This window comes from Podospora bellae-mahoneyi, chromosome 5, assembly GCF_035222275.1.
Source record: "Podospora bellae-mahoneyi strain CBS 112042 chromosome 5, whole genome shotgun sequence".
Classification (NCBI taxonomy): Eukaryota; Fungi; Ascomycota; class Sordariomycetes; order Sordariales; family Podosporaceae; genus Podospora; species Podospora bellae-mahoneyi.
In genome coordinates, this window is record NC_085884.1 from 3,859,308 (window position 1) to 3,874,560 (window position 15,253).

Consider the following 15,253-nt stretch of genomic DNA (forward strand, 5'->3'; position numbering starts at 1 on the left):
TCACTCACAGAACCTTTGGCTTGGCGTCTGCATTCCCTTTCGCGCATCTCGCTAGGTGTCCTGTCGTAGATGTTACAAAGTTTCGTCTCCAATTCAAAATGAAAGACGACCGGATGTGTACTTTGTATGTCGCGATGAAGAAGAAAGTTCGTCACTGGCTCCGTGCTATGCCGGTTAGAGAGTTGGTAATTGACTGCCGATCCGTTGAAACTCGTTTCACAAGTTACGAAAGTATCGGTTTTGTATCCATATTCTAGGATAAAAAAAAAGCCCCAAAAGCTCCTTCACACGAAACCTCGTTACGTCCTTATGATTAATCTCCACATCCACTGTGCGGTTCTATGCTGGGATGCTGAGCAGCGCGGAGCCGTCTGCGACAAAGAGTCAGTCATGAATCGATGGACATATCAATAATGGAAACTAGAGAATGGTAAGCAGTTTCCAATAATAATGGAGCGACTTACGAATTCCACCGCTGAATTTTTCCGGGAGGTGTTGCGGCGCTGGATCTCGCACCAGTGACCGAAGGGTCGCACAGATGATTGAGGATACCGGGTCGCGTTGCAGATGTCAAGGAATCGACGAATGAGGTAGGTAGGATAAATAGAGCGTGAACGGCAAGGTTTCTTTATGCTGGTGAGGTTGCGATGCCTGACGGCAGAAATTGAAGACGATCGTGATGATCGAGACTGCAAGATGTTTTAGCTAAGTTTGTGCTCGGGTCTTGAGAAATATTCAAATTGTGGGGTTCAAATTAACAGGCAACCTGTTGCCTGAAGACTGGATAGAGAAGGAAAGATCAAATACCCTTCAGCATCGTTCCTGCCTGCAAAAAGCTCGTGGCTAGAATTTCCCCACTTTGCTCTTTCCTCAGCCTGATCAAATCACTGGAGCAACCAGGTAACTAGCTAGGTAAATAGACCGGAGACTTCAGTGTCTCAAGCGGGAGTGCACCTGATGGGAAGGTCATTTGTTTGACGCAGCATCTGCTACCGCAACATAATCGCTTATCTTGTTAAGAATGGATTGACCTCCCCGTTCCACCGCTTTCGTGGCACATACTTATTTGAGGGTTGAGATCATAGCTACATTCCTCATAAAACTGTCCCAAGAGTAAAAGCTGCAAACCAGTCAGAGTGAATACGTCTTTTAATACGGTTTATTCTGCCAGCAAAATAGCATGAAGCATATATAACTTCATGTCAAACTCGTATGTCTGCGGTTGAATATACATATACAAAGACAAAGAGAAACTTGTAATCTATGCAGAAAAATTCCCACTAGCATATCTCTTGGTCCATTGCCGAGCTGTAGCTAAATAGCTTTGTCGATCTGTCTCATAGACCCTGGCAATCTCCTCGTTCAGCGGGAAATCAATCCGCGGTTCTTGGAGTAATTGATGCAGCGTATCGACAACTTACAGAGTTAGCCTGGGTGTCAAGTTCACGGAAGTAAGAGTTTCAGGACCTACTAATGGACAAAGTAGTGGTTGGGACCCATGGTATGCCCGTAACAGGAGGATTGATATCTCCAGCCATTGTGATGTTCGGGTGGTAAATCCGCGTTAGAAACCTGACTTCTGGTGCCCTCAAAGGGTAATCGATCGGGAAGCGCAGGCTGAAGATGAACACACCCCCAGCGTAGGGACTGTCGGGCTGGTTAGAAGTTAGTGGTTGTATTTGATCTCGAGTCAAAACCCCAGCGTTCAACTTGCCGGCCCCACGATAGTCGCATCCAAATAACCCCTCTGAATACTCGTCAGTATAAACGTATGGAACAGTGCCTCAAGAAAGGTTTGTCTTTACCCAATAACCCCTCGGGGGGATTATTTCACAAAAGGCTGGGCTGCGTTTTGGGAAAGCTTCCAGCTCTTTTACAAGCCGTGGGTCAATCGCTATATCAACTCTCGATGGCCTGGTAGGAGGGACGGGCTTTCGAAGTTCAAGTGATCTGCTTGCAAGGCTTGTGAATCTTTCAACCTCCGGCTGCGTCAGTGGCAGGTTGACGATCGAGAGCGTTGACATTTTGGACAGTGTAATACCGGATAGTATCGACCATGCCTGCGATCTCGTGGTGTTGATGGTGCTGACCCCGTCTACAATCTCCCTTTCGTTTCGACGATATACCCAGGTTCGGAACAGAACAACTTCGAAGGCTCTTGATAGCTGGAACTCGGAGTCTGTCATGTCATCGTCATCTTCGCTTTCATTGGTCGATGCCTGATCTGGAGGTGTGTTTAGTGGGAGGTCGGTGTTAATCGCACCAGTCTTGGCCAGCTCAAGATCGGCAGTAGTCGGGTCCTGTCTGTCTCCGGGAGTTTGAAGAGCACTTGATGCATCATTCATGTCGAAAACCGCCGTGCTCATCTCCTCGAGCTCTGGTGACAATTTCATGCCAGCCAATCTGTCAGCTAAGCCCTGGTTATCATCCAGTTCCTGTTCAAGATGATCACGGAGTGCACCAGCTTTCTGGCGTGCCTCAAGGTCAGTCACACTAATGGAGGCGGCTGTCAGCAGAGCTCTTGACCATAGAGGGCAGGTCACATGCCATTGGTATATCTGGAGCATCAGGGAGAGTGATATCTTGTGTCGCTGAAGCTGAGTCAAAACTCGCAGGGCTGCAGTTTGCTGCCATCTCCAGCTCAGAAGTTGCCATGTTGACAGCTTCTCTCGGTCACAAAGCGGTCGCACAATAGATTCGAGTTTAGAGAAGGCTATGACTGTACGGGTGAGAATAGCGACGAGGTCGCCAAGCTGTATAAGGGCTAGTCGGCTTGGGTCGAATTGTCGCGTTCGGTCAATGAATGATTGAAGATTGCAGAAGATGAGCCGGAGATCGTACACTTCATTCAGCAGGTCGGCGATGGATCTTGGCGCATCGGTTATATCACCAAGGAGGCTCAATACTTTGGATGCGGCAGCAACTATGCCGACAATCGATGCTGTAATGCTAAGAGGGTCTGCCATCTTATGACAGAAAACATTGCGATATGAGATGATGGGGAAAGACGATGCGGGGTAAACACACGTGAAAGGAGCCTCAGTAAGGCAGTCAAACCTCAGAACCTGGTTGGGGCTGAGCACTTGGCCACTGGGACTGGCCCAACCAAACCTGGGCCGTCAACAAGTCACATACCTTACCTTACTTAACACATCAGAACTCCCATTTCCCCCCTCCACCTTCACACAAGCAGTCCAAACAACTCCTGCATTCCCCCTACCACCATCTCCCCCTTGTCAACCCCCCCCCAGCACCTACACACAACCGGTAGTCCACACGCCTGATCTTTGAGTATCACGTCAACGACTCCTCAAAGAGCATTCGTCTCATACAGCATGTTCCATCAGAAGCGTGCTCCTCTTTCCTACCAACATGCCACCAGAGCCCTGTCCCTCCCTCCCCTCTCACTGCACCCAGCCACGAAAACATCCCTTTCCAGTCCCATGCCATTCTTCCACATCCACCCATAACAACGGGCATACGGTACCGCTCGCTAACGATTTCAGCAAGAAACGGGAACCCAGCAAAAGGTATTTTCCTGCCTCGCTCACCTATTACAGGGTATATTCTGTGCGTTTTCGAAATGTTCATATCAAAGCCAGGTGAATAACAAACTGTGTTGACATATTCTCTTGCACCATCACACAACGTGAAGTTGTGCCCAAGGCAGAGGCATCACCTGCCCCCAAAAAGTGTTGAGATTTATTTTTGACCCCTTTCAATCACCCTTATCCCCACCTATTCCTCGTTTGAAAATATGGCAATATGTTAATAATTCGTTATTCAGCCCCCTCCCTTCCGCTATCACTCTACCAAAACCCAACCTCTCAGTCTAAACAACCAACCCCTAACAATACCCCAAAAACTCTCATCCCACATAGTAATACTACCCCTCCAACCCCTAATTCACTCATCTATGTGATACACAAAACACCCCATCTTCTTTTTCTTCCATTCCTTTTATTCTTCCAATACCCAACCAGGAAATAGTAAAAACAATATTCAATAATCTTTAAATCTCTTCCATCATAAACACAAAGACAAGAATATTCAATCCATATCATACAACCAACGCGCTCTTCTCTCTCATGTCTGTCAACAGAACCACTACCTCTTCCTTGTATCCTTCCCCTTCTTCTTACTCTTCTTCTTATCCTTTGGCAGATCCAACGGCGTCCCTTCCAGCGCAGCCGTCATAAACTTGAGCATATAATCGTCAATAGTCTGCATCCTCTCCCCCCAAGCATTGTATTCTACCTCCTTTTCTTCCACTTCCACAACTTCGCCATCATCAGCAGACTCAGAAAACAGCCCAAGACCAGACGGCTTCGTCGTTGCTGATATCGGTGGCTCCGTCCCTTCACGTGGTGTACCATTCCTTGCACTCGACACCCCAGAAGGCTGCTGCTCCGAAAAGTCAGCCTCATCTTCCTGGATTTCCTTCTCGGCCACTCTCGCCGCAGCGACATCCTCCTTGTCTTCTGCCTGCTCGAGTACACGGCCGACGTTGCGCGGGTTGGTGCTCTCCACGCCGCCAAGGACCCTATCCATGGCGGCGTTGGCGGCAACGTCGTTTTCGTTGGCACAAATCTCTCCGCTTGTGGTAATGACGTCGCGAACAGAGATCTTGTTGAAGTAATCCGTGGTGAACTCGCCCTCTTGAATGACAACGTCGTCGAGCATTTGCTTCTGGCTGGCTTTGCGGAGGATGTTGGCTTCGATGGTGTGTTCGCTAACAAGACGGTAAATATGCACATCGCGGGTCTGACCGATACGATGAGCTCGATCTTGACATTGTTTGTCCATGGCCGGGTTCCAGTCTTGGTCATAGAAAATGACTGTGTCGGCACCCGTTAAATTGATACCAAGACCGCCGGAACGGGTTGAAAGAATGAAGCAAGTGATTCGAGTGTCGTGGTTGAAGCGGTCCGTCAAAATTTGACGCTGTTCAACCTTTGTTGCACCATCAAGACGCAGATATTTGTGGCCATGAATGTTGAGGAACTGCTCTAGAATGTCGAGAACCTTTGTCATTTGGGTAAAGATAAGTGCTCGGTGACCGCCGGCATGCAACCTGCGCAGGAGCTTGTCCAACGCTTGGAGCTTGCCGCAGTCGTACTGGAGGAGACGCTTGTCGGGGAACTGGATGCTGAGGCGCATCCGGGCCTCGTGCCAAGGATCAACAGGCCGCTCCTTGGGCATGTAGGGAGCATACTTGACTGGTGCTGAAAGCCTCATATCTGCCTCCTGGAATGCTTGGATGCCCTTTTCCCCAAGTAGGAACCTGTTCAAATCACCAGTGACCACTGCCGGAGTGACACATGCAAACTTGGTGATGGTCGTCTCCATCGACTCTGCTCGTTGTTGAAGAGTAGGGATTGCACTGTGCAAGAAGTGCAGATCCTCTTCAAACCAGCTCATAATCTTTTGAGGGAGCTTTGGTCGCTGCTTGTATGGTCGACGATGAGTGTCGAGCGTTAGCATCTCGACAAGACGCTTCCCGTAAATGGGACGTTGTTGACGACGGAGGGCGTTCAGATAGACGCAATGCTGAAGCTCTTCAAACCGACCCCACCGGGCGGCGCTCTCAAGATACACAATATTTGACTTGACAGACGCTGGATCCAGGTTATGGTAAGCGTTGTTGGCCCGAATCTTTTGCGCATCTCTCAGATCGGGAAAGATACGGAGCGCGCTAAGCTGAGCGATGCGATCGGCATGGGACGTGGACATGTCCTCGTACTGTGTTGGGATCATGTTGAGGAAGCTGAGGCTTACTGTGCTCATCAGCTTCTCGGCCAACAACTTCTTCCTGACAATACGCTCGTTGATCTCGTAATCAGCTGCAACAGAACGTTGCATGCGGAACGAAGTCATGATAGGGCGATCAACGAAGAGATCCGGATGGTTGCAGACCTTCCTCAGTTGCATCAGACAGTTAATGATAGACATGTAGTTGCCAGATGACAAGGTCTCACGGGTGTCAGCCCGGGACAAGAAGCCATCGTAGAGTTCTCTCTGGCGTTTGGAAAGACGACAGAACTCGACATGCTCGTACTTGGCCGGCATCTGTTTCTCGACATCGGCTTTCAGACGGCGGAGGAGGTATGGTCGAAGGACCTTGTGGAGCTTGGAGATGATAGCCCGTGCTTCATCATCCAGTTGCTCTCGTCCGCTCTCAAGGATTTGTGATTCTGGCCTAGAGAACCAATTATGAAACTCCCTGAGATCAACGAAGCCTCCCTCGCCATTTTCGGGGGGGGCAAGAAAGTAAAGAAGTGACCAGAGCTCTGTCAGATTGTTTTGCAGAGGGGTACCCGTCAGGAGCAAACGAGCCTGCGTGTTGAAGCCAAGCAGTGTTTGCCACCGCTGAGATTTGAAGTTCTTGATGTTGTGAGCCTCGTCGAGAATCATGTAATGCCATCGCCTGCGCCGGAACACCTGTTGGTCTTGGAGCACCATTTGATATGATGTGATGCAAACGTTCCACACGTCATCATTGGTCCACCCCTGTCGTTTTCTCTTGCGCTCTTCTTGGTTACCATAGTAGGTGAGAATTTTGAAGCCAGGACACCACTTCTTGAACTCCATCTCCCAGTTGAGCATGACACTTGTTGGGACAATGACGAGATGTGGACCCCACACTTCGTGATGGCATGCCAGATGCGCCAGCAACGCGATGGTCTGGATGGTCTTGCCCAGGCCCATTTCATCGGCGAGAATTCCGTTGGTGTTGTTGGCATAAAGGGCTGCCAGCCAATCCAGCCCGTGATGTTGATACTCACGCAGCGTTCCACGAAGCAGAAAGGGTATTTCTGTCTTTGGGGCATCTTGCTGTGGAGTGAGCTCTCTGCTGTCAGATTTTGCGGCATTGAGCTGTGATGTCGATACGGGCGTTTCTGCGTCAGTTGGTTTGGTGTCGTCGGATGTCCTTGGCGATTGGCTTCTAGATACACTGTGGGCATTGGTCATTGGCTCCGTCTCGGGGCTATGCTGATGGTTGGCTGCCGTGGACTGGGCATCGAGGGCTTCGTCTACTATAGGTGCGTCTACCATCGACACATCGACATCATGCTCTGATTTGACCCTGGTGGCAACTGGCTGTGCTTGGCTGGCGAAGGTACGAGCTTCATCAACGGGCTGTACATCGGCTGGTGGAGGTATTGGAGACACTGACGCTGTAGACTTAGTGGCGGACACGTCGACTTGTGGTGGTGGATGTTCAGCAGTGGCAGTTGCTGTCGCAGACTGTGGATTCTCTACCAGAACCTCTGCCAACACACCACTCATTGGTTCGCCTGCTTCAGCAGCTGTTGAAATCGCCTCAGATGCTGGCATCACAGAACCCCCTTCCTCCGTTAGCGCGGGGGCATCTGAAGGATCAACGTCGGCCATCTCCACATCTCCATCGCCTTCAGCTGAGGGTTCCTCAGGCGCAGCCTCCACCTCAAGTTTCTTCAACTCAGACTTTTTGAAGAACAAGGATAGTAGCCCAGCAGGTTCGTCATCCGACTCCTCACTGCCTTCGTCTTCTTCTTCCTCCTCACTTGAGCCAAGGTCGTCATCCATGTCTACCGATTCATCGCTGGTGTCCATATCAGTTGGACCACCATGTGGAGTGTCGGCCGGCGTTGTGCCCACATCTGTTTTCGAATCATCGACCTCCTTTGACTCCAACACCGGTAGGTTGGCGTATTTCTCACGTAGTTGGTCTTGCGTCAAGCCTTCATCGGACAGAACAGATTCCTTATCATCATCATCTTCCGACGACGACATGTTGCTCTCATCATCAGCCTCTGAACCCTTATCAGACTCAGAAACATCAGAGATGTCCTCTTCGTCATCCATATCCGAGTCCATATCTTCGTCATCATCGTCGTCCTCGCCTGATATTTCCTCAGCATCGTACTGTGTTTGCCTGGCTTGCAGCTTTTGTTCCGACAAATTGACTGCTTGGTTCAGCGCAGCCTTGACGCGCCGCTGCTCCTCAGCCTCCCATTCCACAAGCCGTCGACGGTTGACCTCTATCCTGACGTTCTCCCATGTCCCCACTATTGCCTTCCCAACTTGCCTCCACCGTGCCTTGCTCTTCTCTCGCTCCTCAAACTCAATCTCTTCAGCTGTTTTGGGTTGCGGATTTCGCCGCCTCCATTCAGCCTCGCATGCAAGGGCTATCCTCTTTGCTGTGGCACGATGTCGCTGCTGCTCATTAAGCATCAACTTACGAAAGTTGCTCATAGCCCTTGTAAGGTGATCCAGATGTGCCCATTGCCGTGGTGGTTCCTCCTCCGCTTCTGGCTCGAATACCGAACATCTCTCCTCCGCCAGCAACCCGCCTGGTTCTACCTCCTTTTCGACCCGCAAAATGATGGAGGCATCCTCTTGCACGAGCTTATCAGTGTATCGAGGTCCATCTTCGGCGGTGATCAACAGCCCTCCCTCTTCCACAGGAATATTGGCTGCTCGCACGACGTATTCTTCGAAAGACGGGCCGAGCTTTGGTCGTAGATTTGCTTGGTCCCGATGGACCAAAGGTAGCTCTGTCAGGGGTGGGCGGCGGAGTTTGATACGGGGGGTGAATTCCATAGCGGCTGGGGAGGTACTGTCATCGTCATCGTCATTATCTCGAAGACGACGCGTGGAGCGGCGGGTGCCAAGTGATTGTCTCGTAGGCGTGGTGGGTCGCCTTGGGGATGTGGATCGTCGACGACTTCGTGCACTTGATCGGACTTCCTGGGTCATCGATTTCCGGGGTGGAGGTTTGGACATGGAAGCCTTGGATGCTGCCTGTTTGCTGGAGGGTATCGGACGCTTCGATGCGCCTCCCGAAGCGGGGGTTGAGCTGTTTGCACTTGCAGAACCATTAGCTTGCCCACGCCCTCTTCGCGGAGGACTGGCTTGATTATTTCCCCGTGGCGTTCGCTTGTCCTGCTCCAAGTTCACGAGGTTGATGCGCCCCGATTTGCGACGGCCATCCTCTGCTATCAACCTGGTTGGCCCTTCGGCCTCAACCTTCTTCCATGGCGGGGATTCGACCTTGGGCTTCCTGATGGTATTATTTGGGGTCGTATCTCGGACTCGTCGACGCTTGGCAGGTGGCCCATCATCGGTGGAGGGGGTGTCGTGGGCATGGTCGATGCCGTTGCTTTTGGGAGCCTGGTTGATGGCATTTTGTTTCATCTGATCGAGCTTGGCCAGGACCTGTTCATCATCCTCGAATTCACTAATTTCGCTGGATGAATCCTTCGTCTCTGGCGGTTCGAGGTCGAGGTCGACGGGCTCGGGATGGGTGGTGCATGATGGTTCGTCATGGTGGTGGCCATTGGTGTCGCCGTTAGTGGCAGGCGGAAGAGCGTGTGTTGGGCTCGGCGACGCGATCTCTGTCATAGTAACAAGGGACAGCGGGAGGCAAAGAAAGCCGAGAGCTCGACGAAACTGGCATCTGGCAGGCCGAAAAACAGGTCAGGCGAACGGGACGGTCGCGGGGAATCTTGTGTCGAAATTTCAGCATGTCCAGGCCGCTGTGGTGGTTGCTGCGACGTGAATAGTGTCGAAAAAGCCCGTCGTCAGCAAAACTTTTGAGAGCCGACAAAAAATTCCAACTCATGACCAAGCTTGATTGAAAGGCGATTGCCGCGGCCGCCCAGTGCGAGAACGCGCCGTGCGCTTGGCTTGGCCTCTGCTCTGCTTCTTTTTGGTGGGCTGCGCGCATTGTTGCCTGAGGTGTCCACTTTGTGACCTCTGAACAGCAACATCCAGCCAATCACAGCTCTCACAGCTCCAACCACGACGAGGCCAAACCTCTGGGGGAGAGCTTCGAAACTCAATCGTCATCAATCAGCCCTCACCTCACACTATCGCATTGCGGCACCCCCAACGCCACGGCATGTCACCAATTGCCCTTTCACCCTCTTCTCGACAACATATGCTAACTCGCTACTCACAGATGCTGTCCAGTCGAATTGTGCGGGCAGCGCCCCTCCGGACTGCCGCCCTTGCGGTTCGCCGACTCCCCCTCATTCAGACCCGAACTTTCCTCCCCGAGTCCATGGTCGGCCGCGCCAAGCTTGACGAGAAGTACCCCGACTCCGACTACCCCAAGCTGACTGCGGCTGAGGATCCCGAAATGGTGCGTTGTGGAGGTCGAGGAGGAGCTCTGGGTTGAGAATGGCCGGCAAAACTGACAGGAGCATAGAACGGCGGTTATATCAACCCTCCCCGTGTCAAGCGCCAATTCCGTGACCCTCACGCCGACTGGTGGGACAAACAGGAGCGCAGAAACTTGGGCGAGCCGGTTCACGAAGACAACGATATTCTGGGCATATTCTCCACCTACGAGTACACATGGATCAGCCCTGGCAAGGGTCTGGCCCAGGTTGGCGCCTTCATTGTGGTCTTCCTCGGCGTTGTCTTCACCGTCAAGCAGGTTTACCCAGACCGTGTCAGCTACCCCAGAGAGTTTGAGGGTGGTTTGGTCAGGGAACTGGGTGGAGAGGGTGGTATCCGCGTAAGTGGACAGTCATTGGACCTGAGTTTGGGTCAAGCTAATCATTGGAAACAGGCCAGAATGGAAGGTGATGAGGACCCCTGAAGTGGAAGTAGTATGTGACGAGTTGTAAATATCCAGGTTATTAATGACCTATGTTGTGCAATTGAGTTCCTTTGTCAAAAAACAGCTCAGCAGGCAGTCATGTCCGGCCAGTCTTTTGATCTAGTTTCGGTTCATCGTCTACTGACATGGATCTTGAATCCCAGCTGGGTGGCGACTGATCCGTGCCCTGCTTTCCGTTGATGCCGATGGAAGGTTGGAAGCTGTGGGATCTTGGAAACGTGGAAAGAGCTTTATCTGATCCTGCCGCGATTATTGGTATCAGGAGGGTGGGGAACAGCTCATACCACGGGTGACCCAGCAGGCGCGGTGATGCCACCTTTGACTTTATTGACAAACATAGGACCCTTTGCAGTTTCCTGAGTTAGCTTGCCAGCTTCCTCCCAAGAGGCGCTTCCCGGTTTTCGGAATAGGTTTTCTGTTTTGCCGCTTCCTGCCGTCTTTCTGAATCGGTCTCCAAATCTCAGCTGGCAACCTCGACGACACGGACGTATGATCTTATGGTCTAGACCAAGGCAGCAAGTGTTTCCCGCTCATTTCAACTGCAATTCCGACAATCAAGCCGCCCCCGTCACTTCCTCGATGGGATCTCTCAGTCTCAGCATCCGAATCGCCCCAACTTCCACAGTCAAAGCACCCAATTGACTGTCTTGGAATTACACCACACAGTTGAACCGGGGCCGAATCTACTCGAACCCCATCCTTCTTCGTCCCTTTCCAATCATGCTGAGGGAAGTACCGGTCACGCCGTGCGTCATTGGGTCCCCTACCCCCGGTAGCTCCCAAAGATGCCTATCGGCACGGGCCCGCCAAACTACCAACGCGGGCACCAAAGTGACGTTGCTGATGTTCTGATATCAGGCATCTCCGCTCACAATTCTGTTTTTGGCTTCTTGGGAGTTGCCAGCCTTGATGGCTGTGTAATTGGCTTGGTCACCTTTCTCTTTTGTTGCTGTTCTCTTGGTACCAGTTCCTTTCCTCTCCATCATCATCGAGCAAGTCTTATCAGTCTCTCTTCTCGACAAAGCATCCACCACGATGCGCTACGACGACTGGGATGTCATCCTTTTCCCGACTGGCCGAGACGCCAAAATTCCCTTCAAAGAGTTCAAGGTCGCCTGCCATGCGATTCCCGATGTCGAGTTGTCCCACATTCACGGCTCAGCTGGTATGTCGGTAATGATGCCGGTAATGACCTGCTTTGTCCCGAGTTTGCCGGCCGGGTCCTCGTTCCAGATATCCCTTCACTGCTGGCGCAACCCTGAGATCAGCCAATTCACCCGGACTTACAGCAAGCACATGGAGCTAGTCAAATATGAGGCCCGCATTCTCCTCGACGGACGCTTGGTTGCGTGGGTACTGCCTGGCTCTTGATGAAGTCCCCTCCTGACCGGCAACTAGTTCGACTGTCCTTGACCGCAAAGTCAACGGCCCACATCTTATCACTAGCACATTTGGTTTGTGGTGATTGTTATCCTTGCCAGTGATCTTGTAGTAACATGTTCTGGCAGAATTTACCAAAACCGGCGAGCTTGAGCGACTCAAGTTTCCGCATTTCCGTCGCGAACTTATGTTTCAGAGCCACTGGAATCCCGCGGACGACATTGGTCGAATCAAGGTCGTGATCAGCGAAGGCTTCCCTCGGGACTCCCTCTCAGTTCCCATTGAGAGAGTCAAGAACGTCGTGGCATTTTCCTTTCAGCATGCTCCTCTTGGTCCGTCTTGTTTCCCGGACCTCTGGTAGCAACTACGGACCGAGGCTGATGTGATAGCACAGAGATTCTCGAGGCCAATGGCATCGCATGGCCCAATCCTTCAATGTGGCGACGTCCTTCCGCGAACCCTTCGATGCCAGTCCCCACATACCAAACCAACGATGGAGCAGAGCTTCACAGCCACTCTCCACGCCGCAAGTCAATGCTTCTTCGCAACGTCAAAAGCCAAGGGTTCCCTACTCCTCCAATACCGGGCAGCATCTTCCAGCCCCAAACAACGTCAGAATATCTTGGCAGCTCAACATTTCCCACCCCTCTTCTTCCCCGTACTTCTGTCAATACGTATGCGGACCCTTTTAGTTCATCATCAGCATACATGGACTGGGTAAACTCCATGAGCTCCATCGTCAATAGCGGACAGTCAAGCGATTCAAACAACTCTTTCAAGGCCTTTTGGTCGAGCTCTACGATGCAGGCGCGCAAGCAAACAAGTGACATTAGCATGCCGGATTATAGCGCCACCATGGACGAAGTCGATGACATGAAAGTTCCAACCAATACGCCTACAGCCCTGGATCTAGATCATCAATACCATCTGCCTCAGCATCGCCACGATGCGTCGCTGCTGCCCCCGAATCTTGCATCCAGTCTGGCACAGTCACTCTTGAACCAACCCATTCCGCTTCCCTCGTCAGAGGTCAAGTCCAAGAAGGAGACCAGACATCACCTGGGGATGGGGCTAGGGGAGGTCGATCCCAACACGGCCTTCCGAATGGGAACACCTATCCCCGGATCAGGGGGTGCGGCCTGCCACTCTGCGCGGTCATCCTCCACAACATCATCGAGCGAAGAGTGCGGAGACCGCGGTGGGTTGTTCGGAGACAAGGGAAAGGAAAACGCTGCACCGTCGACGCTACCAGATCAGACGGTTTTCTCTGGTAGTTCGAGAAGCACCTCAGGAGGTGAGCTTTGCTACAACAGCGGTGTCAAGAGGAACAGAACGTTTACACCTGCGAGTGCGAGGGCCATTGATGATGAGGATGAGCCAAGAAGGGCTAGTCCCCATGTCCGGGTTGCCGATTATGCTAGTGACAGTGAGACTCTCGGGACGTCCGTTGCTTGATTGGTAGGGCTGGGAGGCGGACGGTTTTGTGTTACAGCTACATTTATGTCGGCTCTTAGTGCTTGTTTAATGTTTTGTCTGAGCTGGGACTTGGGCACAGCAGGCATATTCTATGGTCGTGGGTTTACAATATTCATTCATGTGTGGAGGGTATTGAAGCAACCAGGACATGCATAGGAAAAAGATGGGTCGAAATAATTTGTATGCATAGGATATCGCTAAACGAGCTCGCTCCCCTCCATGGCTTTGGTGTGTCATGTGCCCTGTCTATTCTATTTCAATTAACCTGAACCGGCCCCTGGGAAATTCTTTTATCCTGCACTTTGCCGTCAAAAGTCCTGTTCATAGAGGCCAGGCTCGAATCTACCAAGGAATCTCACGCCATCATATACGCTTGTAATGCTCAAGAACTCAGTATTCGTTTCTAGTCTGGCGTGGCCAGTTGCTGAGACAGAGACCTAGCTAATAGTTATCTAATGAGTGTAGTTACATTCTCTCCTTTCTTCATCCTTCTCCAGAGTTGACCATATCAGTTTCTTTTTTTTTCTCTTTTTTTGTGTGTGTTTCTTTTTCAAAGTAGACCATATCAGTTCCTTCATTGTGGCGCGCCCATGAGAGATTGAAACACCCCCAGACTCTCCTCAGCGAGACAGTTTGAGATCATCAACCTTAAAAGGTATGCAGGTAGTGACCGACAAAGCTCTTGCCGATGCTGGTAACCTGAGAGGCGAGCTCGCCGGCACCGAACGAGTTGGCCAGCGTCTTGGCCCACTCGGCGGCATGGCCCTGCACAGTTGCGACGATGAAGCGGTGCTGGTAGAGCTTGTTGTCCTTGTCGTGGAGGACGAGCCAGCGGTTCTCGCCTTGGGCGTTCTTTTGGCCGTATTGGAATTTGTCGTTGATGGGGAGGATGAAGTTGTCTGGATCGGGGGATAAGGGGGTTAGTATGGTTGGGATGGGATGAGATGGGATGGGATGGGATGGGGGGGTTGGGTTGGGACAAGAGGGGGTAAGGGGGGAGAAGCGCACCGCCTTCTTTTTTGGCATCGGGGAGCTTGCTCAGGTGAGTGGGGCTGGACTCGTCCTTGTAGAAGATGTCTTGGATGTAGAGGAGGACGTCGGCTTGGTTTTGGGTGATGTTTTTTGCTTTGACGATGTAGTAGTTGGCCTTCTTGGTGCGGAGGGATTGGGACCAGGTGATTTCTTGGAGGGCGGAGTCCGCGTCGGGGGTGTAAGCCGGGATGGAGAGGATGTTGCCTGCTTCGGGGGTGGGCATTTTGATTTTTGGGGGGTGGGTTGTGTTTGGGTGATTGGTGTGGTGGTTGAAGTTAGATGGGAAATGTGTGTTTGTTGTTTTTGGTGAAGAGAAGGGAGTGGGCTGTGGAGGGAGGATGGATGGTCTTATATGGTTTTTTCCAGCTTGGGCTGCTTTCTAGTCGGATCCCGTCTTTGGAATTCATCATTTGCCTTTCGTGCTTGGGGCTCTTGAATGTGCTGGCCACGAGCTCGTTACCCAGTTTGGCCCTGTTGTCGAGTTTGATCGCATCATCATCATCATCATCATCATCATCATCATCACCATCCATGAGGAGGAGCACAATTGGCAATCGAATCACACATCTAGACCCAATAGTGTCGTGGATGTTTCATATTGTCTATCCTAAACCGACAATTTTCTCCATCATTCAGCTTCTTTCCTTGCGTTGAGGCGCATGCCACAGTTCGATTTGGATACCTCGCTTGAGGCCAGATCGAGTCCCGACTTCCCGCTGCCAAAGCCCAGAATGTGATATTTCACACTTGCAG

The 15,253-nt window shown here is 51.6% G+C and overlaps 5 protein-coding genes across 5 annotated transcripts; 2 read left to right on the forward strand and 3 right to left on the reverse strand.

Moving 5' to 3' along the window:
- Positions 1-1,588: 1,588 nt before the first annotated feature.
- On the reverse strand, positions 1,589-2,966 carry QC761_509920 (uncharacterized protein; the record flags this gene model as incomplete). The annotated part of the gene is made up of 4 exons (XM_062880199.1): positions 1,589-1,651; positions 1,715-1,747; positions 1,806-2,493; positions 2,548-2,966. The coding sequence occupies 4 exons, from the start codon at positions 2,964-2,966 to the stop codon at positions 1,589-1,591; spliced, it is 1,203 nt and encodes a 400-aa protein (XP_062731530.1).
- A 1,141-nt stretch (positions 2,967-4,107) lies between these two features.
- SWR1 (swr1 complex component) lies at positions 4,108-9,387 on the reverse strand (the record flags this gene model as incomplete). The annotated part of the gene is made up of 1 exon (XM_062880200.1): positions 4,108-9,387. One exon carries the CDS (start codon positions 9,385-9,387, stop codon positions 4,108-4,110), a length of 5,280 nt encoding a protein of 1,759 aa, XP_062731531.1.
- Positions 8,748-10,591, forward strand: QC761_509940 (uncharacterized protein; the record flags this gene model as incomplete). The annotated part of the gene is made up of 4 exons (XM_062880201.1): positions 8,748-9,884; positions 9,947-10,129; positions 10,196-10,507; positions 10,562-10,591. The coding sequence occupies exons 2-4, from the start codon at positions 9,947-9,949 to the stop codon at positions 10,589-10,591; spliced, it is 525 nt and encodes a 174-aa protein (XP_062731532.1). The 5' UTR covers positions 8,748-9,884.
- A 1,056-nt stretch (positions 10,592-11,647) lies between these two features.
- QC761_509950 (uncharacterized protein) lies at positions 11,648-13,673 on the forward strand (the record flags this gene model as incomplete). Its single annotated transcript, XM_062880202.1, has 4 exons — positions 11,648-11,961; positions 12,011-12,066; positions 12,121-12,324; positions 12,387-13,673. The coding sequence occupies 4 exons, from the start codon at positions 11,648-11,650 to the stop codon at positions 13,445-13,447; spliced, it is 1,635 nt and encodes a 544-aa protein (XP_062731533.1). The 3' UTR covers positions 13,448-13,673.
- Positions 13,674-13,936: 263 nt separating this feature from the next.
- QC761_509960 (uncharacterized protein) lies at positions 13,937-14,819 on the reverse strand. The gene is made up of 2 exons (XM_062880203.1): positions 14,477-14,819; positions 13,937-14,367 (listed from the first exon to the last, which is right to left on the reverse strand). The coding sequence occupies exons 1-2, from the start codon at positions 14,721-14,723 to the stop codon at positions 14,117-14,119; spliced, it is 498 nt and encodes a 165-aa protein (XP_062731534.1). The 5' UTR covers positions 14,724-14,819; the 3' UTR covers positions 13,937-14,116.
- Between the last annotated feature and the right edge of the window lie 434 nt (positions 14,820-15,253).

Coding starts and splice junctions, on each gene's coding strand:
- QC761_509960 (XM_062880203.1), bottom strand. CDS start 14,723: ATGCCCACCCCCGAAGCAGGCAACATCCTCTCCATCCCGGCTTACACC. Junction 14,368..14,476: donor CGATGCCAAAAAAGAAGGCG/GTGCGCTTCTCC, acceptor CCCCCGATCCAG/ACAACTTCATCCTCCCCATC.